Source organism: Abramis brama (genome assembly GCF_963993115.1).
Source record: "Abramis brama genome assembly, chromosome: 15".
Lineage (NCBI taxonomy): Eukaryota > Metazoa > Chordata > Actinopteri > Cypriniformes > Leuciscidae > Abramis > Abramis brama.
In genome coordinates, this window is record NC_139977.1 from 5,208,135 (window position 1) to 5,235,810 (window position 27,676).

General features: G+C 38.2%; 1 protein-coding gene across 1 annotated transcript; it reads left to right on the forward strand.

Moving 5' to 3' along the window:
• The first annotated feature begins 4,575 nt into the window (after window positions 1-4,575).
• rnf14 (ring finger protein 14) lies at window positions 4,576-27,603 on the forward strand. The gene is made up of 8 exons (XM_084137654.1): window positions 4,576-4,706; window positions 12,937-13,097; window positions 14,851-14,981; window positions 17,799-18,302; window positions 22,161-22,389; window positions 22,578-22,750; window positions 24,504-24,634; window positions 26,700-27,603. Exons 2-8 carry the CDS (start codon window positions 12,947-12,949, stop codon window positions 26,758-26,760), a joined length of 1,380 nt encoding a protein of 459 aa, XP_083993780.1. The 5' UTR covers window positions 4,576-4,706; window positions 12,937-12,946; the 3' UTR covers window positions 26,761-27,603.
• The last annotated feature ends 73 nt before the right edge of the window (window positions 27,604-27,676 follow it).

Consider the following 27,676-nt stretch of genomic DNA (forward strand, 5'->3'; position numbering starts at 1 on the left):
TGAATCCTGTAGATGCTGAAACATTTTATGTGATTATGCATGAAAATGTCAGCCTGTGGAAATCATGACTTCTATGACCTCTGCATTCTTGTTATGGAGGAGAATAATCTGCAGCCACAGAGACATCGAGACTCTACAAAAACATTCGACCTCTGGTTAGAGAACTTTTAGGTTTATAGATGTCACAATCTATAAAATCTTTTTCAGTGTGTAAACATGAAATGCCATTTTTTTTCTAGGTGGCAGGTTATATTTGTATACTCTTTAGTTTCATAATTTAATGTTTTATGTATTTATCTTTTAATTTTGTCACCTAATGGAAACAGAAACAAAGTACATCAAAGGATGAGTCAAAGAACTTTGTTCTAATACGACAGCAATAGAAAGATCCATACAACTGTGTAGAAAAATAAATGAATCAGTTGATGCTAATAAAACTATCTGAGTGCAACTCCTGCTTCAACAACAGATTATTTAGATTAAATCAGAGAGAAATAAATCAGACCCTGTGCAGTATCTGAGAAAAAGACCAAGCTCCTTCTGGTCTCTCGCCCTAATGAATCGCAAGAGATGATTTGATACAGTTGTTTCAGACTGGGACATTGATTGTGGGAACTTAATGGATTTTGCCACATTTCTTGCCTTAGGTTGGAGATTTTCAGTTATCTTGTCCAGATTTTCTGGAGTCATGGTTTCCCCAATAGATCGCAGAATGGGTTTCCAGCATTTTATTATGTAGGCTGGTTGTTGCACCATCTCTTTATATGCACTTTCTTCCAGTATCTTCTGGGGATTGTTTTCATGTGCAGCTGTGACTGCTGACAACACTGATTACTTCATCCATGCCAGCACTTTGGAAGTCTTGGAGCGCTTCACTTAAAACATCCTTCTCTGTTGGACTAATGTAATTGAAAAACACCTCCATTAGACTGGTTTCTGGCGAAGGAAGGGACAGTGCTTCTTTTAGAAAAGGAGGTGCCAGCTGAACTGGCAAGTAACCAAAGCGCAGCCATTAATGGCTAAAATCCGTGCAACAGCTTCCCACTCGCTTTCTTGGTAAGTGTGATGCCGAGTAGGTATCTTGTAAGTTGTTCCACAAGTTCTTGTTGCAAAAAATGTGTCCCAGAATTCAGTAATACAGTCCCGATGCCAGCTTCCTCCTCACCATTTTCGAGTACCCGTTTAAATTTTACATTTGCATGCAGAATGTTTTTTGTCTGAGAAAGCTTGAATCATATCACTTACACATGTTTCACTTTCAGTCACATGTCTTGGATTTTCAAAGAACGAGTCATTGTTTCGCTGGCTCCTGGGAATCAGTTGCCTGTGGTGGATCTTGTGGCACTTCTGGCACAGTTCCTTCAGCATCGGTAACATCATTGAATGTGCTACCTGGAATGAAGACTGAATCTGACTCAGATGGAACTGTTTTCAATATTGTTTCAACAAATGTTTCGTTCCCCACATAATCCGATTCAGATTATTTTATTTAATGCCATGTCAGCATTCAAAGCTATTTTCATGGCAAAAATTCAATTACAAAAATACAAATATCATAATAAATACAATAAAAACAAAACAAACAAAGCAAGTCATATTATAAAATATTATTTAAATTAACATATGATAAAAAATCCAAAACCTTTTCAGGTATAATCTTAAGTGAAGTAACTTCATAAAAGAGCATTCTGCTTCTAAGTCCAGGACAATCCAATAAAATATGTTTGACAGATAAGGGAATCTTACAAAACACACATAAAGTTGGGTCTTCATCTTTAAGCAAAAAAAGCATGGGTCAAACTTGTATGACATCTGGTGTAGAGCACTTGATCAAGTCTAGTTTTAAGAGTGATAAAAAGTCTGTTTGTAATTTACGGATGAGTTTCATAAAACGTATTATTCTTGCACATATCCCACTCTTCTTGCCACTTATTTCCCCACATAATCAACATGTACAGGTGAATATACAAGTGTGTCAGAAACCATGTCAAAAGATGTGTTCACATCATTACCCAGGAACACCACTTCACCATCAGAAGACGGGAGTACATCATCATTGGAGATTACAGGCGTAGAAGGAGGGGAATGCAAAGTTTGACTTCTGGACTTCTGGTTTGACTTCACAAACCATAAAGTTGAAATCGTCAGCATTCCCTTTTGCTGATTCACCATCAGGGGAAAAAAGGTTTCTCCCGATATCCAGAACATTTGACACGGTGTCTTCTTTTCTAACAACAATTAAAATTTGTAAATTGTTAAAAAATTCTTAAAGGGTTAGTTCACCCAAAAATGAAAATTCTGTCAGTAATGACTCACCCTCATGTTGTTCCAACCCTGTAAGACCTTCGTTCATCTTCGGAACACAAATTAAGATATTTTTGATTAAATCTGACAGCTGGATCACTCCTCCATAGGCTTCTAAGACATTATAACTTGCTGGCCCAGAAAATGTATTAAAGACATCATTAATATAGTCCAAGTGACTACAGTGGTTCCATCTTAAGTTTATAAAGCGACGAGAATACTTTTTGTGTGCAAAAAAAACAAAAATAACGACTTTATTCCACTATTCATTTCCTTCTCTCTGGGCCTCGAGTTTTTTCACGTAGTATAACTACGCAGCGCATCTGTGTTGCACGTCACCACGTAGGCTCACTATTGGCCGACGCTGGTCATGTGTGTGATGCGTGTGACGTGCAACACAGACACGCTGCGCTAAAACACTACGTGAAAAAACTCGAGGCCCATAGAGAAGGAAATGAATAGTGGAATAAAGTTGTTATTTTGGGGGGGTTTTGCGCACAAAAAGTATTCTCGTCGCTTTATAAACTTAAGATGGAGCCACTGTAGTCACTTGGACTATATTAACGATGTCTTTAATACATTTTCTGGGTCAGCAAGTTATAATGTCTTAGAAGCCTATGGAGGAGTGATCCAGCTCTCATATTTCATCAAAAATATCTTAATTTGTGTTCCGAAGATGAACGAAGGTCTTACAGGGTTGGAACAACATGAGGGTGAGTAGCCTAATTACTGACAGAATTTTCATTTTTGGGTGAACTAACCCTTTAAATCGTTTTTTTGAGGTTTGCACAGAGATAACCTTTTTTTCAATTTTTTTTGGGAAATATTTTATTGAAAAAATGTAGGGTTTCATGGCCCTCTAAATGTGGAAATATATGCATTGACTCACTCTCGGTTTTAACATATTCATCAAGATATAATAGGCCTATGTAATTCTCAGAAGTTTATTACAGAATCCATAACATGCAGTTAATCCTGTCATTTCTGTTGGCTTCATGTAGGAACGGATGGTAATGAAATTGTTGATATGTTGGCTTAACAAGCTTTAGCCTATGACACCCACTTATTGACATTACTCATAGGCCATTCAAGTCTTGTTCATTCACTATTTATTATAATAGGAAAACAGTAAACAGGACAATAAATGTAGGGGTGAATTCAGGGTAATTGGGGCACTTTTGTCATTAAGATGATTTGGAAAAAAGTGTCCCATTCAACCTGAATTCACCCTGCAACCAGACAATAATGGAGCATGTGCTTCTTCACTGTTCAGCATGTGAAAAAGAAAGAAAAGCTAGGCTACTTACAATGGGTGTGTAGTTAACCTCAAAATGCAAAATCTTTTTAAATCTGGTCCAGGTCCAAGACAGGAGAAAGTATAGCTACACCATAGTCTTTATTTATCTAAGATTAATATGATTTGGGTGTCAAATATCATTATTATAATTCGGTTCACCGAAAACGCATCTTAATACCAGGTGGAAACAGGGCTTCTCTCTTGCTCCCTCGATTTCTGGGATATTTCTGGGATATTGTAAGTTGCGTGCATCAGGTAGCCGCTTTCATATGGGGAAGACTCCCGGACCAGTTCCAATGTGAGAACCGAATCTTTTCGAAACTCTGGATCAATTGAACCGATTGCTTCGCAAATTGATTCACTCGAAACACAGCGCGCTGGTGACGCCTGCTGGTCAACCACTGTAAATGCAATGATATGTCATGCTTTTAAAAACAAATCGCAAATGTTTTATTGAAAGTTTTAGCTATTGAATCTACAAATCATCAAAAACAATTAAATATAAGTGTCCGAATAATATGTGTTATTATATGTCATATGTTAATATGTGTTATATATATATATATAACATCATCTGAACACTTGTTCATGGGTTCACAGAGAACATCGCCCTCTAGCGGCGAACCATTGACATTTCGAAAAAGTTATGACGCAACAAAGCTTGAAATCACGTGACGCGCTCCGAATCACTGGTTCGAAACAAAAGATTCACGAAGGTTTCGAAGCTTCACGAAGCAGTGTTACGAAAACGCCCATCATCATCTCTACATAACACAGGATTATGTGATGTTTGTTTAATAGAGGAGACAGTAGAGCATGTTTTGATGATATGTAATGCATTTAAGAGAGAAAGGAATTGCAATCTTTAGGATTATTAATAATTCAAAATATACGAAGTAATGGTCCAAATGCGGGAAATCAATATGCAATCATGATATTCTTTAGGATTAGCTGCTAGTGGATTAAAAAAAAAAAAAAATAGTATATCGAAATATAGAATTAATTATCTTCACACTCCATCACGGTAGGTGGCGGTCTGACCGAGGTTCGCAACCCGCCATTACACCTAAAGAAGAAGAAGCGGCAGCGTCAGGCACAGAGCAAGGTACGTGTTTTATAAGTTAATATATTTTCACAGGTCGCAATTGAGATGAATAGTAAAAGGAAATAACTCAACTCAATCAGTTAGACTGTAGTCGTAGGGTGACATTGCGTTAAAGTTATTTAGTTTCGTGTTTGAAATGCTCCCTAAAGGATCATCTGACATTTCAACCCACAGTACAAAACATATGAGATGACCAGGCGTTAATTCAAATGACTCACAAGTTTTTAAACATACACAAAATTATATATATATAGCAAAACAACATTTTCACATCCTAAAGTTGTTGTAGGATCACAATAAGGTGCTAGACTACAGGTGAGAGTTGTCCAATACCTCCCTTTATACTAATGCAGTACTAAAATATTTTAAGGAAAATAATCATTAGGCTATAATTGACCTAATTGTTATTATTCATATTCCAATGGTTGTAGTAGTAGATTCCTTTCCGGACTTACTGTGCCAATATCTACCTTTATATGTACAGGATGCTATTATTTTACAGAATTATTAACAATAATTCATCTAAATTTTGATTTCACATTCAGATGTTGCAGGATGTGAACAGACTGACTGACTGCATTTGTTTTCATTCACACCCCATTTGTCTCCTGTGTTTTGAACATCATGATTGGTGTAAATCAGGGCTCTCCAACTCAGATTGGCTGGGGGCCAGTGCTGTGATTGACATCTCATAGGAGGGCCATTTTAACATTCAAGCCCAACAAGAAAGTAAACTTGTTAGCTCTCATTTACTTCAGACTCCATTACTAACATATTTTTGTCATACTTAAAGAGTTAGTTCACCCAAAAATGAAATTGCTATCATTAATTACTCGCCCGTTCCAAACCCGTAAGACCTTCGTTCATCTTTGGAACACACATTAAGACAGGCAGCAACGTCATTGCAACTTTCAAGGTCCAGATAGGTAGTGAAGACATCGTTAAAATAGTTTGTGACTACAGTGGTTCAACCTGATCGAGCCTCCTCAGGGCCAATGGCCAAACAATGTCCAAACTAGGCCAGATGGGGCTTGAGGAGTGGTCATGAACAAAAGCTGGAGTTTATCTGAGTCAGGAGAGGGTTAACACCGCTGCTAATCCCATGTTATCATACCAGGCTACCAGCTAACCTCAACATTTAAAACAATGTTCAGCTCAAAACTCACCTTCAGACATCAGCGGGTGCTTGAAGTGGCTTCCGATTGCGGTCCGATGGGGATTCTGATCACCATATGAGACAGAAACATATTTACGATGCTAAAGGCTACTTATGCTAACCATTGCGATAATAAATAGACATATGTTTATGGAAAATACCAGAGACTGCTTGAAGAATGTAGACAAATCATCAGGCTAATATGATTATAATCGTGTATTTATTTGGTTTCATGTTTCATCTGTCTCTTCCCTGTGCCTTTGTTGACACCGGACAAATGTATCCGCATGATATGTCATATATACTAGGGCTGGGCGATATGGACCAAAAGTCATATCCCGATATATTTAGGTTGAATATCGATATACGATATACATCCCGATATTTTTTCCGCAACGAGAGAGCAAATGTTCAGTCAAAGTCAAAGCCAAATATGACATGTCACAAGTAGTTTTATTGAAACCGGCTATTTCAATGAACAGGTACAAAATCAAATGAATAAATAGTAAACAGGTTAATACACAATACTAACAAGAACTGTTAATGAAACATGGAAACTGCTCCTGGTGAATAGAAAGAAAATCATATCTGTATTACTTTTATTTCGTGTAATTTACTATGGCAAACCGTTTTAGCTTACATTGTACCCAGCGTTACTCGTCGTAACTGCATTTTTACTAGTAAGAATTAAATTTGAGAGCTCTACAATTCAATTCTTACTAGTAGCAATTACAATTGGAGAGCTCTCTAATCCAATTATTACTAGTATTACATTTGCAGAGCTGTCTAATTCAATTCTTACTAGTAACAAATCCAATTACAGAGCTCTCTAATAGAATTTTTACTAGTAAAAAAACGAATTAAAGATATGTATAATTGCAGAGCTCTGTAATTGAATTAAAGAGCTCTGCAATTGCATTCATACTAGTAACAACTGAATTAGAGAGCTCTCTAATTGGAATTTTGTAGAGCTCCGTGATTAAAAATGAATGGAAGACAATGGAGACATATGACCAGGGATGTAGTGGAGGCTAAACGCACATAAACGCCGTTTACGCACCTCCCAAAATTCGGAAATAGCGTTTGCCCACCTCCAAAGTGCGTTTATCCACCTCTAAATTGCGTTTATCCACCTCTACATTGCGTTTATCCACCTCTACATTGCGTTTATCCACCTCTACATTGCGTTTATCCACCTCTAAATAGCGTTTATCCACCTCTACATTGCGTTTATCCACCTCTACATTGCGTTTATCCACCTCTACATTGCGTTTATCCACCTCTAAATAGCGTTTATCCACCTCTACATTGCGTTTATCCACCTCTAAATTGCGTTTATCCACCTCTACATTGCGTTTATCCACCTCTACATTGCGTTTATCCACCTCTACATTGCGTTTATCCACCTCTAAATTGCGTTTATCCACCTCTAAATTGCGTTTATCCACCTCTAAATTGCGTTTATCCACCTCTACATTGCGTTTATCCACCTCTAAATTGCGTTTATCCACCTCTACATTGCGTTTATCCACCTCTACATTGCGTTTATCCACCTCTACATTGCGTTTATCCACCTCTACATTGCGTTTATCCACCTCTAAATTGCGTTTATCCACCTCTAAATTGCGTTTATCCACCTCTAAATAGCGTTTATCCACCTCTACATTGCGTTTATCCACCTCTAAATTGCGTTTATCCACCTCTACATTGCGTTTATCCACCTCTAAATAGCGTTTATCCACCTCTACATTGCGTTTATCCACCTCTACATTGCGTTTATCCACCTCTACATTGCGTTTATCCACCTCTACATTGCGTTTATCCACCTCTAAATTGCGTTTATCCACCTCTACATTGCGTTTATCCACCTCTAAATTGCGTTTATCCACCTCTACATTGCGTTTATCCACCTCTAAATAGCGTTTATCCACCTCTACATTGCGTTTATCCACCTCTACATTGCGTTTATCCACCTCTACATTGCGTTTATCCACCTCTACATTGCGTTTATCCACCTCTAAATAGCGTTTATCCACCTCTACATTGCGTTTATCCACCTCTACATTGCGTTTATCCACCTCTAAATAGCGTTTATCCACCTCTACATTGCGTTTATCCACCTCTACATTGCGTTTATCCACCTCTACATTGCGTTTATCCACCTCTACATTGCGTTTATCCACCTCTAAATAGCGTTTATCCACCTCTACATTGCGTTTATCCACCTCTAAATAGCGTTTATCCACCTCTAAATAGCGTTTATCCACCTCTACATTGCGTTTATCCACCTCTAAATAGCGTTTATCCACCTCTACATTGCGTTTATCCACCTCTAAATAGCGTTTATCCACCTCTAAATAGCGTTTATCCACCTCTACATTGCGTTTATCCACCTCTAAATAGCGTTTATCCACCTCTAAATAGCGTTTATCCACCTCTACATTGCGTTTATCCACCTCTAAATAGCGTTTATCCACCTCTACATTGCGTTTATCCACCTCTAAATTGCGTTTATCCACCTCTAAATAGCGTTTATCCACCTCTAAATTGCGTTTATCCACCTCTACATTGCGTTTATCCACCTCTACATTGCGTTTATCCACCTCTAAATAGCGTTTATCCACCTCTACATTGCGTTTATCCACCTCTAAATAGCGTTTATCCACCTCTACATTGCGTTTATCCACCTCTAAATTGCGTTTATCCACCTCTAAATAGCGTTTATCCACCTCTAAATTGCGTTTATCCACCTCTACATTGCGTTTATCCACCTCTACATTGCGTTTATCCACCTCTAAATAGCGTTTATCCACCTCTACATTGCGTTTATCCACCTCTAAATAGCGTTTATCCACCTCTACATTGCGTTTATCCACCTCTACATTGCGTTTATCCACCTCTAAATAGCGTTTATCCACCTCTACATTGCGTTTATCCACCTCTACATTGCGTTTATCCACCTCTACATTGCGTTTATCCACCTCTACATTGCGTTTATCCACCTCTAAATTTCACGTTATTTGAGCGGACTTTGTTTTTCCAGTGCATTATCGCCGATCGGTACATGATTCGAGCATTTGGGCCGAGCATATGATCTGCAATAATTACAAAAACCTGTGCAGCAGGACTTATTTATATATTCAGTTTAATAAATTATTTATTATAGATAGGACTATATACTTTATTTATTAAAATTAAACTGCATGTTTCAGTTGACTGAAGTTAGACATCGAACATTGCAATCAAACGCATGGGGCTGTTTTTCATGTTATGAATTGTATCCTAATTTCCATTATTACAGTTAAGTTTGACTGAAATAATTCAATTCAAGATTTTATTTTATAAAAATACAATATAATTGTTGGCTATAGGCCATATAATAGGGCATACGATTATATTATATATTATACGAGAATATTATATTATCTCCACCTAGCGGAGATCTTGCGTTATGTTTGGATTGTGCTTTTCAAATCAACTGGATGTTAATATATGTTGGGGGAAACAATACGACTGGCTACAGTTTATCTGTCTACAATCATTGTTCCCAAGCAATGACACTGTCAAAAACAAATGTGTAAGGGGAGTAGCGGCAAGAGGTGATTTATAAAGCACAATGCATAAAGTGGCTATGCAAAGTGCTTTACAAATAATCAGATGAAAAAAATCGAGAATGTGCGATAAAAGAACATAGAAAAATAACAGATTAAAGTGGGCCTATTATAATGATAAATAAAATATGCTTGCCTTACAAGGCGGTATAACGTTAGCAGTGAGCTAGACCATCTACCTCAGTTTCAGCAACATTCAGTGAGCTGAGGCATGGATCGAATCTCATCCTTGTGCTGGGTTGGATTAATGTCGTCTGTTCTTGTTCTTTACTGATTGGGTGATACCAGTTCAAATTTATTGGCTTTGGAAAAGACAGGGTGGAGATCATTATTATTTAACACTACGCGTCTTGTGACGCGTTATGATACGCGTCATTGGGGACACTGTGCGCCGTAAAAAGCGGCGTTACATGGGCATATAGAGCTTCGTTTTTTCCGCCGCCTCCAAACCGACGAAAAATCCGCCGTTGTTTACACAATTCATCGGCGCTTTTTACGGCGTTTCGCTTTTCGGCGGCGTAAAAAGCGGCGTCCTGGCCGTTTAAACGGCGCTTTTTACGGCATTTTTTTAACAAAACGACGTAGGAAAGTGGCGAAATATGACCCATTAGGCGTTCCATACACACACACACACGGAACAAAGAGAACGGCGCACACACGTAGCAGAAAACACACGCTCGTGAAGTTACTAAACAAGCTGCGCGAGAATGAAACTTGATCGCAGCCGCAACAGGAAATCATTAAAACAATGCAAAAAAGGGATTTTTTAATTTCATTACAGGCAGCTGGTTTAATGTAGGGAGCATGTCAAAACCCAACTGTACAAGAGATTCAGAGGGAGTCAAGCCTGCACCAGGTTTAAGACTTTTCCCTCTACAGGGAAACACTGATCCACATTTTTCTGATAGACCAAAAAATGTATCAATTAATCGAGGAAATATTCAACAGATTAATCGACTATGAAAATAATCCCAAATCCCTAATCATTATGCACAAGTGCATTGCATTGGAAGCCCTGGATATAAGCCTCCCTCTCGATCTCTCATAAATATTTTTGTTCTCTCTGTTTTGTCATTTAGTAAACTTTATAGATTTCAACCATATTATTCCTTCTTGAGTCTCTTTAACAAGAACTTAGATTAATGTATGAATTGAATAGTGATTGTGTGACCTATGATGAGGGAACAACCAGTGATACCCTTGGTAGTACCATCAAATGATAACCTATAGCGATGTCATCAGGATACACGTCATGGTCCACCAGAATTTATAGTTTACCCACCTCTTTTTTTACCACTACACCACTGCATATGACTAGTAAAAATTCATTTGGAGAGCTCTCTAATTTAATTCTTACTAGTAAAAATGCAATTAAGACAATTTAAGCTAAAACGGGTTGCCATAATTTACAACGTAACGGCGTTGCATGCTCGTAGTTTGGCAATAGTGAGGTGATACACAGCGCGCGCCGCCGCATTTGCGCATGCAATTGATGAGTGAGTACAGTATAACGGCAGACAGGACAAGAAAGTCCGTTTTTCTGAAGTGAAATTTATTTCAGCGTACACTTATGTCACTGCCTGGTAGTTCCTATTGTGCTGGGTTTTCTGAAGTAGTCATGATTCGCCTCTCATAACATAACATAGAGCTCTGGGTCAGCAGCTTGCTTGGAGCAAGGATCACAGCGCAAATTTGAACTATATCGATATATGCGATATGGTCTGATTCCATATCACATTTAAAAATATATCGATATATTTTTTATATGGATATATCGCCCTAATATATACTCCATCTTAGAGCTCTTGTTTTCTGTCTGTGCTCTCCCTCTGTTGCTCTGACTGAAACTTGATCATGTATTTGCAGTCTGTGTGTTTCCCTTTGCGAGACACATTTTGCGTAATGAATTAATCAAGTGCACCATTGAACGGAGGAAAAGACACTCTTGAAAAACTAACACCAAGTAATTTAGTATAATTAATTGAGTAATGAAAATATTACAGTCCCCCTGTAGTCAATCATTTTATCCCTTCAAACTCTTCTGTGATCACCAAAATGACATATTTAAGCGTTTTTTCCTTGGAAAAAAAATTCTTCAGGTCTTAAAATAGCTTGAATGTAACTCTACACCCTTGCCTCATTTAGTATACGCAGATCTATGAATATGCAAATGAGCCCCGCCTCCACTCACTCACTCAGCTCAGAGATCCACTGGTTGACGATCACACGTTGATCTGATTGGTTACAAGGTCGTTTGTGACGTCAGAAACACCAGCGATTTCAAACCGTGTTTTTGAGACTGTCTTTGGTTCACTGCAGTTTTAAGGAGAAAATACTCAGCAATGCTGTCGACTTATGAATTTACACATGGTTTGTATTGAAGCATATTAAAAACACCACATAGACATAAACAACATTAAAAAACTTGATTTTCACCACAGAGGGACTTAAAACTAAAATGTTTTAAGGGGCATTTGTTGCGTATGTGTAACTTAGCCCAGTTATCATTTGCTCATGGAAAGAGGTGAATAAAGAAGTTTAAATTTAATTGGTAATGTGTTTTCCAGTAAAAGAAAGGAAAAGAAAGATGTACGTATTTGCGTTTCTCATCACATGACAGGGCAGGGGTATGGAGTGTGCGCAGCCACTACCAGAAACACAAATCGGCGCCTTGGTTTCCAGTTGATCGCCTCTAGATTTACCTAGATGTAGATTTCACTTACACAATTTATAGGTGCAACAACCTAAGCACAATTAACATTTTCTATCTCGTCTGCAAATGATACGTTTTCCCAACAATTTTAAGTTGACTAACGTCACATTAGGAAAGGAGAATGGTCCTCTGATTATTTTAAAACTTACAGTTGTGACATGTTTGTTTACAGTGAGTTAAATGACATGAAGAATCCAGCCATATCAGTTACCTTTATTAGACAAATACATACATGGAACATTGCATTACATAGAACAAGTTTTTTTTAGTAGTTTACGTAGAGCAAATGTCTCAAACTTTGTTCCAGCTCCAACCAACTCCAAAAACACCTGCCTGGAAGTTTCTAGTGATCCTGAAGACCTTGTTCGGGTTGGAGCTAAAATATGCGTTAATGCCATGTCAAAATTACCGTAATTATGAGATTCCAACTTGTAAAAAGCGTTCACATCCTCATAGAAATTGTAATTATAACTTGTTACCTAGGAAGTTTCTGAGAGCTCCTACTAGTACCAGATAACCACCGTACCACCACCTGACTGCTGCAGATTTATTCAGGCGTTGATAGAAGTGCATAATTCCCAGTCCGAGGACGTGAACAGCTTCAAATAGAGCGTCACGTGTTGTCATCACGAAATGACGGTAATTACGCCACGGCGTGGAACTGAGTTTGACACCCCTGGTTTAGAGTATTTCCATTGCTCAAGATGCTTTACAAAATACAAGTGTGACTTGATTTCATATTAATTTCAGGAATGTTCAAATGTCAGCCGACCAGGAAGCGAAAAAAGATGAACTGCTTGCTCTAACAAGCATATATGATGAAGAGGAGTTTCACCAGGCGGAATCAGAAGAGGAGGGTGAGATCCATCTGTGCCTAGAGCTTCCTCCTAACTTCAAACTGCTAGTCAAGGGTGAGACTTTTTTAGCGGATATTTAAACCTTGTTCTAACATATTCATGGAGTTGTATTTTGTGTGTGCTTAAAATTAGCAAAATTCTAACCTTTCATTGAAGTAAAAGAAGTGAAAGTGGGGGGTAAATCACATTATGAAATAAATGTTTTTCTCTAAAACACGTTGGCCACAATTATTGGCACCCCTAGAATTTTTTACGAGTAAAATAAGTATATTCCCATTAATATTTACCTTCTTTTTTTTAGCACACCAGGGTGACTAGGAACATGAAATTGTCCAGCTATGACTTCTTGTTTCACAGGAGTTTATATATGAGGAAACTCAAAGGCCAAATTCCCTTAATCATCCATCACAATGAGTAAAACCAAAGAATATAGTTCTGATGTGCAGCAAAAGATTGTTGAGCATCACAAAATAGAAAGTGGCTGTAAGAAAATAGCTAAAGAATTGAAAATCCCCATTTCCTCCATCAGGGCAATAATTAAGAAGTTATAATCAACTAAAGATGTTACAAATCTGCCAGGAAGAGGACGTGTGTCTATATTATCTTAATGGACGGTGAGGAGGAGAGTTTGAGTGGCCAAAGACTCTTCAATAATTACAGATGGAGAATTGCAGAGATTAGTTGAGTCTTGGGGTCAGAAAGCCTATTAAAAATAATCAAACAACCCCTACATCACCACATGTTGTTTGGAAGGTTTTCAAGAAAAATGCTCCTCGCTCCTCCAAAAATAAACTCCAGCATATTCAGTGGTCAGACACGACTGGATCTTCAAAAGGGACTGGATTCTGTGGTCAGATGAAACAAAAAAAATTGGCAGCAAACCCACCAGATGTGTTTGGTGCAAACAGGGATAAAAAGTACCCCATGCCTACGGATAAATACACTGCTGGATCTTTAATGTTGTGGGCATATTTTTCTGCTGGAGGTCCTGGACTTCTTATTCAGATACATGGCATCGTGGATTCTATCAAATATCAAGAGATCAAAAATCAAAACCTGACGCCTTCTGCTAGAAATCTTATAATGGGCCGTGGTTGGATCTTCCATCAGGACAACGATCCAAAACAAACATCAAAATCAACACAAAAATGTGTCACTGAGCACAAAATGAAGCTTCTGCCATGACCGTCCCAGTCCCCTAAACTGAACCCCATAGAAGATGAGTGGGCTGAACTGAAGAGAAGAAGCACCAACATGGATCTGGGAATCTGAAGGATCTGGAGAGATTCTGGATGGAGGAATGGTCTCTGATCTCTTGTCAGATGTTCTCCAAACTCATCAGGCATTATAGGAGAAGACTCAGAGCAGTTATCAAAAGGAGATTGCAAAAAGTATTTAATAAAAGGGTGGCAATAATTGTGGTCAACGTGTTTTGGAGAAAAACATTTATTTCATAATGTGATTCCCCCCCACTTTTAATTCTTTTACTTCAATGAAAGGTTAGATTTTTTGCTAATTTTTTGAAAGAAAGATCAAAAGGATAAACAATGCAGATTTATTTTTTACAGCCATTTTTGATCATATTTACCAGGGGTGCCATTCATTCTGACCACAACTGTATATACGGTGTGTATATATATATATATATATATATATATATATATATATATATATATATATATATATATATATATATGCGCACACAAAAATATGTTTATTATATACATTTAAATTTATAAAAAATATTTATATTATTTTATAATAAATACATTTATTATAAAATATTTATATTTATGTTTTTTTGCAGGACAGAAATCCACAGAGTATAACTTATCATTTCTACCTCCATTGGTTCTGAGTTTTGAACTTCCTACAGACTACCCTTCAGTATCGTCTCCCGTTTTTACTTTAAGCTCCAAATGGCTCACAAGAGTCCAGGTGAGTCCTGTTTAGTAATGTCCCGAAATGTGTGTAATGTTATTGTTGTAATTTTGTTATTTTTGCTTTTGTAGTTTTTAATCATAGCTTTCTGTGACACTCACTTTTCTCTGCTGACAAATGTAAGATCATGCAGCATGTAAAGGATTAGTTCACTTCAGAATTAAAATTTCTTGATAATTTACTCACCCCCACATCATCCAAGATGTCCATGTCTTTCTTTTTTCAGTAGAAAAGAAATTAAGGTTTTTGAGGAAAATATTCCAGGATTTGTCTCCATATAGTGACTTCAATGGGGTCCAACGGGTTGAAGGTCCAAATTGCAGTTTTAATCCAGCTTCAAAGTCTCTCTACACAATCCCAGCCGAGGAATAAGGGTTTTATCTAGTGAAACGATCAGTCATTTAAAAAAAAAAAATTAAAATTAATATACTTTTAACCACAAATGCTCGTCTTGCACTAGCTCTGTGATGCACCACGCATTACGCAATCACGTTGAAAGGTCACACGTGACAAAGGCGGAAGTACCAACCTAATGTTTACAAAGCGAACATGTAAAGGCTAAATCAAACGCCCTTTACAAAAATAAAATAAAAAATAAAAGGTAAAACAACAATGTTGGACGATTTTGAAGTTGGAGGAGAAAATGAGATGTAGTTTTTCGCCCTACCCTACATTTTTGAACCAGAACACGCGTGACCTTTCAACGTGATTAAATGTGTGGTGCATCTCAGAGCTAGTGCAAGACGAGCATTTGTGGTTAAAAAGTAAAAACACATTTTAAATTGCAAATCGCATTTTTAACCAGAAAATTTGTAATTAGAGACCATGTCCATTTGTCATCAAGCAATTAGTCATACTCGCATAAATTTAACTTCTTCTTTTATTTAAACAGCCAGGGACACTTAATTAAGTGCAAATACTGATAAGGCAGCATCTTTTAGAAGAATAGTTGACTAAATAAATATATAAATAAATATTTTCCCTCTGTCATTGCAAACCTGCATGGATTTCTTCAGTGGATCACAAAAGGAGAAGTTCTGAGAAATGTTCATGATTTTCCGGACCATCATGAAAGTGATTGGGGACCAGGGGGTTTCATCCCAATCAACCTGTCACAGCAACTTTGACATTGGTAAATGGTGTTAGTTTGGGGATATCAGTTTCTTTGACCGGTGGAAGTCAAACAAAGCCCGACGCAGTTATTATTTTCAGGTCCTGCGCCACGTTGTTTAAATAGCAAATGCATTTGCGCCCATGGGCTGCTGGTCCGAAAGCGAGGTGTGTTCTGGTGCATTGTTGGTGCGTTGCTATTTTGAGGAACTGAAATACACTGTGCCATTGACCAACTCAAACCTGATCTAAAGTCAATGGCGCAATATTTGTTTTTTTTATTTAAAGAGCATGTTAGTAATGTGTGCCTATAGGTGGGTCCACAACGCGCGTACACTCTGCTTATTACACACACAGCTGCACACAAACATGCCAAATATTACAAATAAAAGGATTACAATGTAAAAGATTATTATTGTGTATATAAAGATATGGTGGAATCCGGCTTGTCCCGTAGATGATCTGCTCGTGCTTTAAAGGGATGGTTCTGAGTAAAATCAACCTAATCTCGTAAATCACCCCACTAATAATGCCCGGAATGGCACCAAACTTCTACAGTAGTACAAATAGGTTCTTTACTCATAAAACGGGGCATTGGAAAGTTTGTAAGTACATCAGGAGTTTATTTAAATAACACTTGCCTGACGGCTCATGCTACCGCTAACCCGGACGTCGACGTCACTTCAGTGGTTTGGGAAAAGCCCGTAAAAGTCCTGGCAGAAAGCGATGCATAAGGATGTAGTGTAACGACGCCCAGTTTCAGGAATGCACTAATATTTTGTTGGTAGTACCAGTTTGCAACAATTATTAGTTAACACTAAGTTGTCAACACTTCGGAAAAAATAATAATTCTTTGCTACACTACATCCTTATGCATCGCTTTCTGCCAGGACTTTTACGTGCTTTTCCCAAATCACTGAAGTGACGTCGACATCCGGGTTAGCGGTAGCATAAGCCATCAGGCAAGTGTTATTTAAATAAACTCCTGATGTACTTACAAACTTTCCAATGCCTCGTTTTATGAGTACAGAACCTATTTGTACTACTGTAGAAGTTTGGTACCATTCTGGGCATTATTAGTGGGGTAATTTACGAGATACAACCTTGGATCCATTAGCGCCTGCACTAAGCCATCCGGCTGATATCTCTAAATAAGCTCTAACTTTAATAATGTTTAATAATGTTCAACCAAGGGAAAAAAGGCGTCTGGGGGGGTGTTTGGCTCGAGGTCATGGTGCAAAGGACCCTAGGTTGATTTTACTCCGAACCATCCCTTTAACCTCATGCACGAGCAGATCCGTTTGCTCTCCAGAGAAGCGTTTAGTCTTTCCGCTTGCAAATTCCTCCATGTAAATAGCGAATCCGCCATGGCGCGAACACAACAGGCTTTTAAAGGGAATGGGAGATGAGACTCTGATTGGTTTATTGCACGATACGTCCAAAACACACCCATTACTCATTAAGAGAATAGAGACAACCCTTTTAGACCATGCGCCGGGAGCGACGACCATTTTTCCCGTCGTTAAACTAGCAAAAGTGGATTTGCTCCATGTGCTTTAGACCATTCAGTTAGATAAAATAGGGCCCCTAATGTTTGTTAGTGGTGCAGACATCACATATATATTTTCTGCTGCTGTATTATTTATGACGTGATTGATATATTCTATCATAATCTTAGATAATCTTACACTCTCACTCCACCAGATCACTGCGCTTTGCAGGAGGCTGGATGAGCTTTGGGAGGAGACCCAAGGCAATGTGGTTCTTTTTACCTGGATCCAGTTCCTAAAGGAAGAGACTCTGGATTTCCTGGGAATCCAGTCTCCGCTTGAAATCCAAAGCTCTTGCATTCAGCATCAGTCTGAATCCGGTCAGAAAGAAGCTGAAGACATTTCTGGAGATAAAAGTAAAGCACAAGATTTAGACCCGAGAGCTGTTCAAGAAGTTGACCCTCGCACGGATATACTGACTCAGCTGCTGGATTTTGACGAAGCTCAGAAGCAGAAGGTGTTCGACGGGAAGGTGTTCTGCTGCGGCATCTGCTACTCGGAGAAGCTGGGATGCGACTCTTTGCTCTTCAAAGACTGTCAGCATGTTTACTGCAAGGCCTGCATTAAGGAGTACTTCCAGATCCAAATCAGAGATGGCAAAGTTCAGTGCCTTAACTGCCCTGAGCCCAAGTGTGTGTCCCTGGCCACTCCCACACAGGTATCTTTGTCTTTTGTTTATGATTGTGTCATTGTGTGCTCATATGAATAGCAATAAAAATAGTAATAGATAATATGAATAGGTAATGTAGAGCCAGCTTGAAAGATGTGTGGAAATTGCATCTACTATCCAAGCAAGTTTGTTATAAATTCATTTTTTAAAAATCCTGCCAGTTTAAACATTCATGCAATTTTAAGCACAAGAAGACACAGAAGTGAACTCCATTCGGCACTCGTGACGGTCTGATTAAGCAACACGATTTTCAACTAAAAACAGAAGACTTTTGATGCGTTTTGGCCGTTCATTTACACGACAACAGCATTTTGGGGGCCTGAAAACGGGTTTCAAAGTGCAAGTTTTTGAAAACGATGCCCTTATCATCTCTGTAAACTGCAAAACGGTGACGTCATGAAGATGCGTATTATGCTTTTAGTCTATCACCGTTTCTTTTTTCTTTGTTTGAAAATGAAAAGATACAGATATAAACAAGGTGGTGTACGGACATCATCATCACAAGTGGTTATAAGAATTACACAAATCACAATATAACATTTTGTCATCATGAAAAATGAAAGGTTCCTTACAACAGACTCAAGGATGATGCGTGTTTTTGAAGCTTTTGTGTTCAAAGGTTTTGACATTTTCTTAAAGGAAGTAAAACGGGACTTTATATCAGAGGAGGACATTCTACAGTTGGGATTACAGTGTGTTTCTGGCTTTGTGAAGATGAAATTTACCCAGAAGACAAAGTAATAATACAATATTATCAAGATTAACCTCCTTAGAATGAAAATCGGACAAAAAACACGATAGATTATTTAGGCATGTGCGTTCGGCTCGTGTGTGTGCGCGGGCGCGTAGTCTTTCTTTATAAAGTCTCATCGCCAACTACTTGTCTGACATGTATAATGCAGCGTTATTAGTCGTTTTCACAGATCCGTTTGAACAGGGATCATTTTGACGACCGTTGTCATCTGTACAAAAAAACAACCTTTTCCGTTTTTTGCACATCGTTGTCGTGTAAACGTCCCCTCAAAGTGTGCACACAGAAAGCCTGAGTACTGAAGTGAGTTTTCTTTCATGTCTTATGCTTGAATGGAAAAATACACACAGAATAGTCAAAGAGAGTATCCTTGTTGTAAACACTGTTGGTTATGTCTTTTCCCTAAACCGTTGGGTGAAAATCTGATTTATTTATTTGTACAGGGACAATTCACTTTATATACTAGTAACAGTCTTTGCTTAAAGCTAAATTTCTTACTGTAGTCCTTAGGCGGCAGTTAAAACGGTGTCCTATTGTAAGCCCGTCTATTGGTCCAATGGAGGTTTTCCAATAACACGGGGAAGGTTTCTCTGCGCGTTACTGTCTTTCCTTTTACGCAACACAACAAGATTAAATGCAATATATTTTCTCACACGCAATAGCTCGTTTCATCTGACTCCATAAATGAAAAGGTTTTAATGATATCTGTGCATCATTAAACGTGAACGAATATTTGATTATTCTTTTAACTCTGATTATAGTTTACCCGTTTAGATTAGGAAACTATATCGCTTTGCAGTCCTTCTCCTAAGGATGCACGACACAATCTCGCCAGTCTGATTTCTCAAAACAGAGGTAATTGGCTAAACATCTGAGATTTGCCGTATTCACACGTACAAAATGACAGACACTTACATAGCCCCCTTGAATGCCACCTCAGGAACTTAATTAAATCGTTTCCCTTTAGTAGAGGTCATGACCACCATAAAAGACGTTAGTCGATCAACTTACTTTTCTTAAAATGGCTTTAGTTTAGTCAAGCCCGTGGTATAACCACGTACACGTATCTAAAGGAACATTTAAATGAGAACAGAGGTTATGGACGCACCCGAATCCAGGTTGATCAAATAGCATTCGCTGATTCTGGACGGAAATAACTCGCCCCCCTCATTCAAGTACACTTGAATCTGATAATCAAGTATTAGTCGTCACTAATGTCTAGCGCAGGCTTGTGGAAATACACGGATCCTATAATCTATAAGAGTAAAAACAATCTCAGAGTCAGTCAGAATAAAATCAAACGTTTACAATTTATTGACCAGGTAATGAAGCAATAATTAAAACTCCAATTCGCAAGAATAAAATCATCAGTTAATCATGGTCTGAATGGAGGATCTGGGGGAGGGAAACACATCACTTTTCTCATATTTTATAACTTCTTTTAACTTTTCATTATGGTTGGGAGAATGAGACCATTTTACCAGGCGCACTGAGACACTTTAAATGATATCAAACATACATAGATACTTCTTGTACATACTTTACATGGCATAGGTTTTCAGTGTATTTCAGGTGAGGAGGAGGGGGGATGAAGGAGTGTGTGTGGAGTGTGAACTGCACTGTGTGCTGCGTCTCGAGATCCCTGTTACATATGCAGGAGATAGTTCAAGTGTTAATGTCCAGGGGGGCCTTTTGTTCCATCAAGGGGTCGACCAGACATACTGGCAGCAGCCGTACACTATAGAGCCGTGTTCATTCAATATTGCACAATACATTACAATACCTGTCTGAATGCTCACATGACCATTCAGCCATTTTACACCTGCTTTTAACCCTTTAAAGTCACTCAGAGGTCCTTAGAAGACAAAAATGTGTCTAAAAGCTTTGGGGCACTGAACAAACATTTAAAAAAGTGAAAGAGGTTTTAGATTTATTAAAATTGTTTGGGTGCAATACCAACATTTTCCATTAGATGCCAGCATTTGTGATCTGCAGTAAGTACAGTATAATTTCACACACACACATTTTTTTACACATGCAAACCACATGCTGACATCCATATCAACATACCCACACAATTATAGCTGCATGATATTATTAAATTGGCTTTATAATACAGCAAAATCAGAAAATGTGAGTATTTGCTGAATAGGCCAAATCAGAGAAAATGGCACCAGCTGCTGAAAAAAAAATTCAATAGTAAAAGTTTTCATTTTGACAATCAACAAACAATCTACGAACCTCAAACTGTTACATCAAAATCAAATACTTTAGTCAAATATATTCTCTTTTGTCAGAATCAAACTTTGGCCTCAGATGACACACAAACCCTAACAAATACATACGGTAGACTAAAGAACACAGAAAAATTCATAACACTGTAACAAACCTCTTAGTCGGATTTAGGAATAATTCTGCAGCTTAATGTCTATTACATTATACAACATAAATGATAGAGTGCAGATACAGTAAAATACAAGAAAATTCCTTTCATTACTTCTGTAAAGTGATCTTACAGTAGATGAAAAGCACTGGAGAAGAAAGGTTCAAATACCAAAAGAATTTGAAAATGAACTCGGTATGCAACACATTACAGTATACTGTCTATTACAGTACAGTAAAAAAATAATAATAATAATTAAATAAATTCAGCACATTCTGCCAAATTTCTGTACTTTCGGTGCTAAAAAGACTTTCTCTACCTTAGGCAGTCATCACTCAGTTCTGCTAAAATACTTTGACTGATCTACAGTACTGTTACTGTGTAGTATACAGTATAAAACCCTGTAGATGATTCTTTCAGCTCTCCAGTGTATACATTTTCTGAAGAACATTCACATGTGCTCCTATTTACATTATCCTGAAATTCTGATTGGTTTTGCTACTTGATGTTTACTCCTAAAGACGTGTGTGCTGTTTAAGTTCACATGGTTATACTTGAGTTAATTATATTATGTGTTTGTGTTTGATGAATGAGCACATGGTTAAACTGGTGTAAAATGTCGAGTTCTGCAGAAATCATCAAGAACGTGTGTGAAATGTGTTTGTTTTGAGACCTGAATGAATGCTTTGGGACTTTGCTCATATGATAATAGGTGAAGCTTCTTGTGGGTGAAGATGAATTTGCGCGCTACGACCGTCTTCTGCTGCAGTCCAGTCTGGATCTGATGGCAGATGTTGTGTATTGCCCCCGCATGAGCTGCTGTATGGCTGTGATGGTCGAGCCCGACTCCACCATGGGCATCTGTCCCTCCTGCCGATACGCCTTTTGTACCCTCTGTAAGAGAAGCTATCATGGCCTTTCCAACTGCATAGCGACTACCGGTAAGATCCGGGATATTTGCACCTCTTTGAGTTACTGATTGAGTTAGTAATGAGTCACTTCTAGCTAATTTGTTTCCTGATTCTGATATTAATATTTCCATAGATGTATTGGATGCTCTTTCTTGCTACAAAATGTGAAGTACGGGCACTTGGTTAGCTTGTTCAAAAGGTGTGCTTTTCTCTAACAGATGAGCTTCGCAGTTTGCGGGATGAGTACATTTCTGCAAGCGAAGAGGGAAAGAAGTTCCTTGAGAAGCGTTTTGGGAAGCGGGTCATTCAGAAGGCGGTGGAGGAGTCCTTCAGCACAGACTGGCTGAAGAGCAACTCTAAACAGTGCCCGTGCTGCGGCTCTCATATAGAGGTATATATGCGACATATTCTCAATGTGTTCGGTGGGTTGTCTAAAATGAAATGCCATGAATAGTTAGGCTGATCCCAGTCAGATGCTTTTCTCTTTGGAAGAATCACAGAAGATGCATTCCTGTGTTCAAAAACAGCTGGACTGCACAGCAGAATGGAAAAGAATAAAAGAGATTGAGGCCGATAGTGGACAGTGCTCTGACATGTGGCGCTTTTCCCGATCCCGTCCCCCTCCCTTTCTCTCCCACTTTACTTCCTGTCAGTCCTCTACACTATGCTTTCTCAATAAAGGCAATAATGCATAATACATATTCATAAGTTAAAATACATTATTGCACAACGGGATAAACCCACTATTTGTGGTTAGAACTTTTAAGAGTGCAATGCATTCTATGCATCATAAGCGTATTCTTAATGCGTTATATTATAAACCTTATAATGTGTTGTCAGCTCATGAATAATTGTAACAACAGTAATAATACTTACTTATGTGTGGTTATAACTATTAAGAGTATGATGATTTAAAACACACAATGAACATCATTTTATCCACTTCAGTTATAATGGATTATCTATCTCATAGTTTCATATCTTTTACTTTTCCAAGTCTCATATCTTGACATTGTTTACTTAAGATCTGCACAGTATCATGTCTTCTTTTAAAGGGGTGGTTGATTATGATTTCACTTTTCTAACTTTAGTTAGTGTGTAATGTTGCTGTTTGAGCATAAACAACATCTGCAAAGTTACGACGCTCAAAGTTCAAAGCAAACGGAGATATTTGCTTTTAAAGAAATCACTTTTTAAGGACTACAACAAACGGCTGGTAGAGACTACACCACATTCATCCCGGGTTAGTGACATCACTAACCCTAAAATTTACATAAACCCCGCCCCCTGAACACGATTTATAGATTATCAAGACAGAATATGCTAATCAATGACTAGAAGATAACTACACATCAGCTGCATAAATTCATCAACTAAACATTCAGAAACGTCCTGTTGCTTCTACATGTTGTCACTTCTTCTTGAGTCTCTCCATCATTGACTCCGGTTTGAACATAAAAGGCTAAAAGTTTTTGAAATTTCAGTGCATGTCTGTGTGAGTGCAGCTGCTGAAGCTCCGCCCACTGTGCTGGGAGCAGCAGCTCATTTGCATTTAAAGGAACAGACACAAAACGGTGTGTTTTTGCTCACCCTCAAAAATTTACAATTTTAACATGCTATATAAAAGTATCTGTGGGGTATTTTGAGCTAAAACTTCACATACACACTCTGGGGACATCAGAGACTTATTTTATATCTTGTGAAAAGGGCATTATACAACCCCTTTAAACAACTATAAGTCATGACGTGGTTATAAGACGTTTCTCTTTAGGTAAAATCAAATCATAAAGTTGTGTGGGAAAGTACATATTTTATTCATAAAAACTGTAAAATTGCAAGGCTTGCCTTTACCAAATCAAGTATAATTACTGTTGTGTTGTTAGATGATACAACACATTATAAGGCGTTATGCATGTATTATAATGCATTAAGAATACCCTTGTAATGCATTATAAATACAGGCTTCATAGAAAGTGTTACCAAGCATTACAATGAAAAATCTCAAAAAAATTATTTAGGGTAAGAAAAATTGTGTAAACCTTCTGCAAACTGAGATCTGATGTGTTGTGGAGGGGAGACTCTGAAAGACTCATTGCGCATTGATTGAAAGTGTTTTTTGTTGTTGTATTTTCCCATTTCTTCAGAAGGTACACGGCTGTAACAAGATGACCTGCTCCTCCTGTCAGAAGTATTTCTGCTGGATCTGTCTGGGAGCTCTCAGCCGAGTGAACCCCTACAGCCACTTCAACAACCCCAGCTCACCATGCTATAACCAGTGAGTTCCTCCACATACTGTCTTCAGTGTCCCGACACGGACATGCAAGTGTCCTGAACTCTTTATGGGGTAACTTTAGTCATGAAGGCTTGTTGTGATCAGCACACATCATTTATTTGTTTTGCGTATTACTCTGATTTCATTCTGGTACCCTGACACGTGTTAATGTGAAAGCCACTCCAGAAAGAAGGCGAAGTGACCACTGAAGCCCCATGAGTAAGAACAGAGCCACCCGTGAGCTTTACTCGCATTCATGTCGTTCCAAACCCGTAAGACTTACCTTCATCTTCAGAACACAAATGAAGATGTTTTTGATGAAATCTGAGAGATTTCTGTCCCTCCATTAGCCACGTGTCCATTACCCTTCAAATTGCGCACATTGAAATTGCGAATTGAAAATACGTCCAATGGAAAAGCGTCAATTTCGCAAAAACTCCCATTTATCGCAAAAAAGTTTTTACGCTCGCATGAGGTGGTTTTTCAGAAATATTTCGCAACACTGCAATGGAAACGCATTTTTTGCGCATTTACAGGTCACCTGACGTAGATGACGCAGTGTGTGTGGACAGAATACGAGACAGAGTTCTTTATTAAATTCATATAAGACAAAATAATTACCGGAATAATGGATTCTAAACCTCAAATAAATGCCACAATCAAGATCTCGAAGCAGATATGAGGGAGAAACACCCAGAAACACCTCATATGTGCCGCTCACAAGTTTAATAAGGGTCGTTCCTTACCATTAATGCTTGGAAAACACACATACATCTCCTTAATAATAATAATGGCCAGTGCAGTGGCTGGGATATAGCACATAAACCCACCAACGTCCGTTGCCATGGTTTTTGGAATGATTTTACTTATCGCGAGAGGAAGTTTTAGTCGTATAACATCGGTTAATGGAAACGCCGTAATTTCACAATAGTTTTTTGTTGACATTTAGAAAGAAAATCACTAAAGTTTTGCGCAAATCTGTAATGGAAACGCACTTATTGACAGCTACGCAACTACCACTTTGATGCTTCAGAAAGTTAATCAAGAGATTGTAAAACTAATCCATATGAATTGAGGTTTAGTCCAAATTTTCTGAAGTGATGAGATTAGATTTCGCCGTTGGGTCGGGACACTGCCTCTCGCCGCCTCGGAGTTTTCTTCCTCTGCAAATACAATTCCTGATCTTAAAGGGATAGTTCGCCCAAAAATGATATTTAAGCCATGATTTACTCACCCTCAAGCCGTTCGAGATGCATATGTCAATCTTTTTTCAGACGAACACATTTTCAGTTATTTTAGAAAATGTCTTAGATCTTTCAGTGGTTATAATGTGAAGCAATGGGGTCCAGCTGATTCAAGTCGCAAAATGTGCATGCATCCTTCACAAAAATAATCCATCCGGCTCCAGGGGGATAAACGAAGGCCTTCTGAGGGTAATCCGTGCAGTTTTGTCGTAAAAATATACATATTTAAAACTTTATAAACGAAAATAACTGGCTTCCGGTGGCGGTCGGTGCGCGTTCATGGAGATGAATGACGTCGTAACGTAGAGCGAACGTAGAGTTTTGTTTTGCTCTGCTCTCTGGCTGCGCTGTCACTCTCGTTCTACGTCTCGACGCTTCCTGCGCTACGTCCTACGTCATAAGCCAGCAACCATCTCCATGAACGGAAGCCAGTTATTTTCGTTTATAAAGTTTTAAATATGTATATTTTTACGACAAAACTGCACGGATTACCCTCAGAAGGCCTTCGTTTATCCCCCTGGAGCCGGATGGATTATTTTTGTGAAGGATGCATGCACATTTTGCGACTTGAATCAGCTGGACCCCATTGCTTCACATTATAACCACTGAAAGATCTAAGACATTTTCTAAAATAACTGAAAATGTGTTTGTCTGAAAAAAGATTGACATATGCATCTCGAACGGCTTGAGGGTGAGTAAATCATGGCTTAAATATCATTTTTAGGCGAACTATCCCTTTAAAGTCATATATAATTGATTTCAGAATGATAACTTTTCTAAAATGGCTGGTGCATTTGTGATGTGTTTATTTATTTATGCTCTAGATTGTTTCAGGGAGTGGAAATGGAAGATGAAGAAGGCTTTGAAAGTGACGAAGATGACTGATCCACCATAAATGAAAAGCTTAAAGGATATAACTTCATCCAGGGCGCTTCTGGACTGGGCAAGAACTAAATGACTAGTATCACATGAACATCTCTCAGAATCTATTTGCCTCATATATTTACCCTTTTTGTTTTACTTTCACAACACGTTCAAATTCCAGTTCACCGTTCTGTTATGCAGAAATTCCCTTCAAATATTTTTACTGAAATGTGTGAACAAAACATATTTTCAGTGATAAATACAGCCATGCTGTAAATCAGCCTAGCAGAAGTATGTGCAAAAGTACAGAATATATCATTTTTAGTTAATGAATTTGGCTCCTTTGCAATTATGTTGACTTTCAACAAGATTACTTGTTTATTTGGCTATTGTTAATGTTCATTTCATGATGGAATTTTAGACAAATGTTTGATGGACTTGAAAGTATAGTAAATGAGTTGGCACATTATCAAGATTTCAGGTTAAAATGAATATACATGTAGTGACAAGTTTATCAGATTGTCTCAGCTCAAGTTGAGAGGAGTGTGTGTTCGGGCGGTCTACCATCCAGAAGATCAGAGCTCTCGCAGCAAGGCAGGCGTGAAAAAATGTTCATGTAGCATCTGTATCTTTAATAAAATGTTGAACTATTAGAATGTTTTGTGTAGTCTTGTCATTATCACAAAACTACAGGCAATTACTCAATATATCTATTACCTCAGGGCGAGTGGTGGTTTTTAGGTGTGGGGCGAGAAACATGTAGGGCGACTGTCATGATGCAATAAGGACACGAGGTATACCACCCTCACCATCGTCTGCAAATGTATAGAAGCTGACACCTGAACAATAAACACTGACCATATATCTTTGTCTTCGTGGTCATTTATTACCGTACCTGTACGTTCTCGTCTGAAAGGCTGACATTAAAATCTTAATA

Bases quoted from the DNA above. Each gene is read 5' to 3' on its own strand.
- rnf14 (XM_084137654.1), top strand. From the start codon at position 12,947: ATGTCAGCCGACCAGGAAGCGAAAAAAGATGAACTGCTTGCTCTAACA. The intron at 13,098-14,850 runs GTGAGACTTTTT...GTTTTTTTGCAG, and splicing joins CTTCAAACTGCTAGTCAAGG to GACAGAAATCCACAGAGTAT. The intron at 24,635-26,699 runs GTGAGTTCCTCC...TTTATGCTCTAG, and splicing joins AGCTCACCATGCTATAACCA to ATTGTTTCAGGGAGTGGAAA.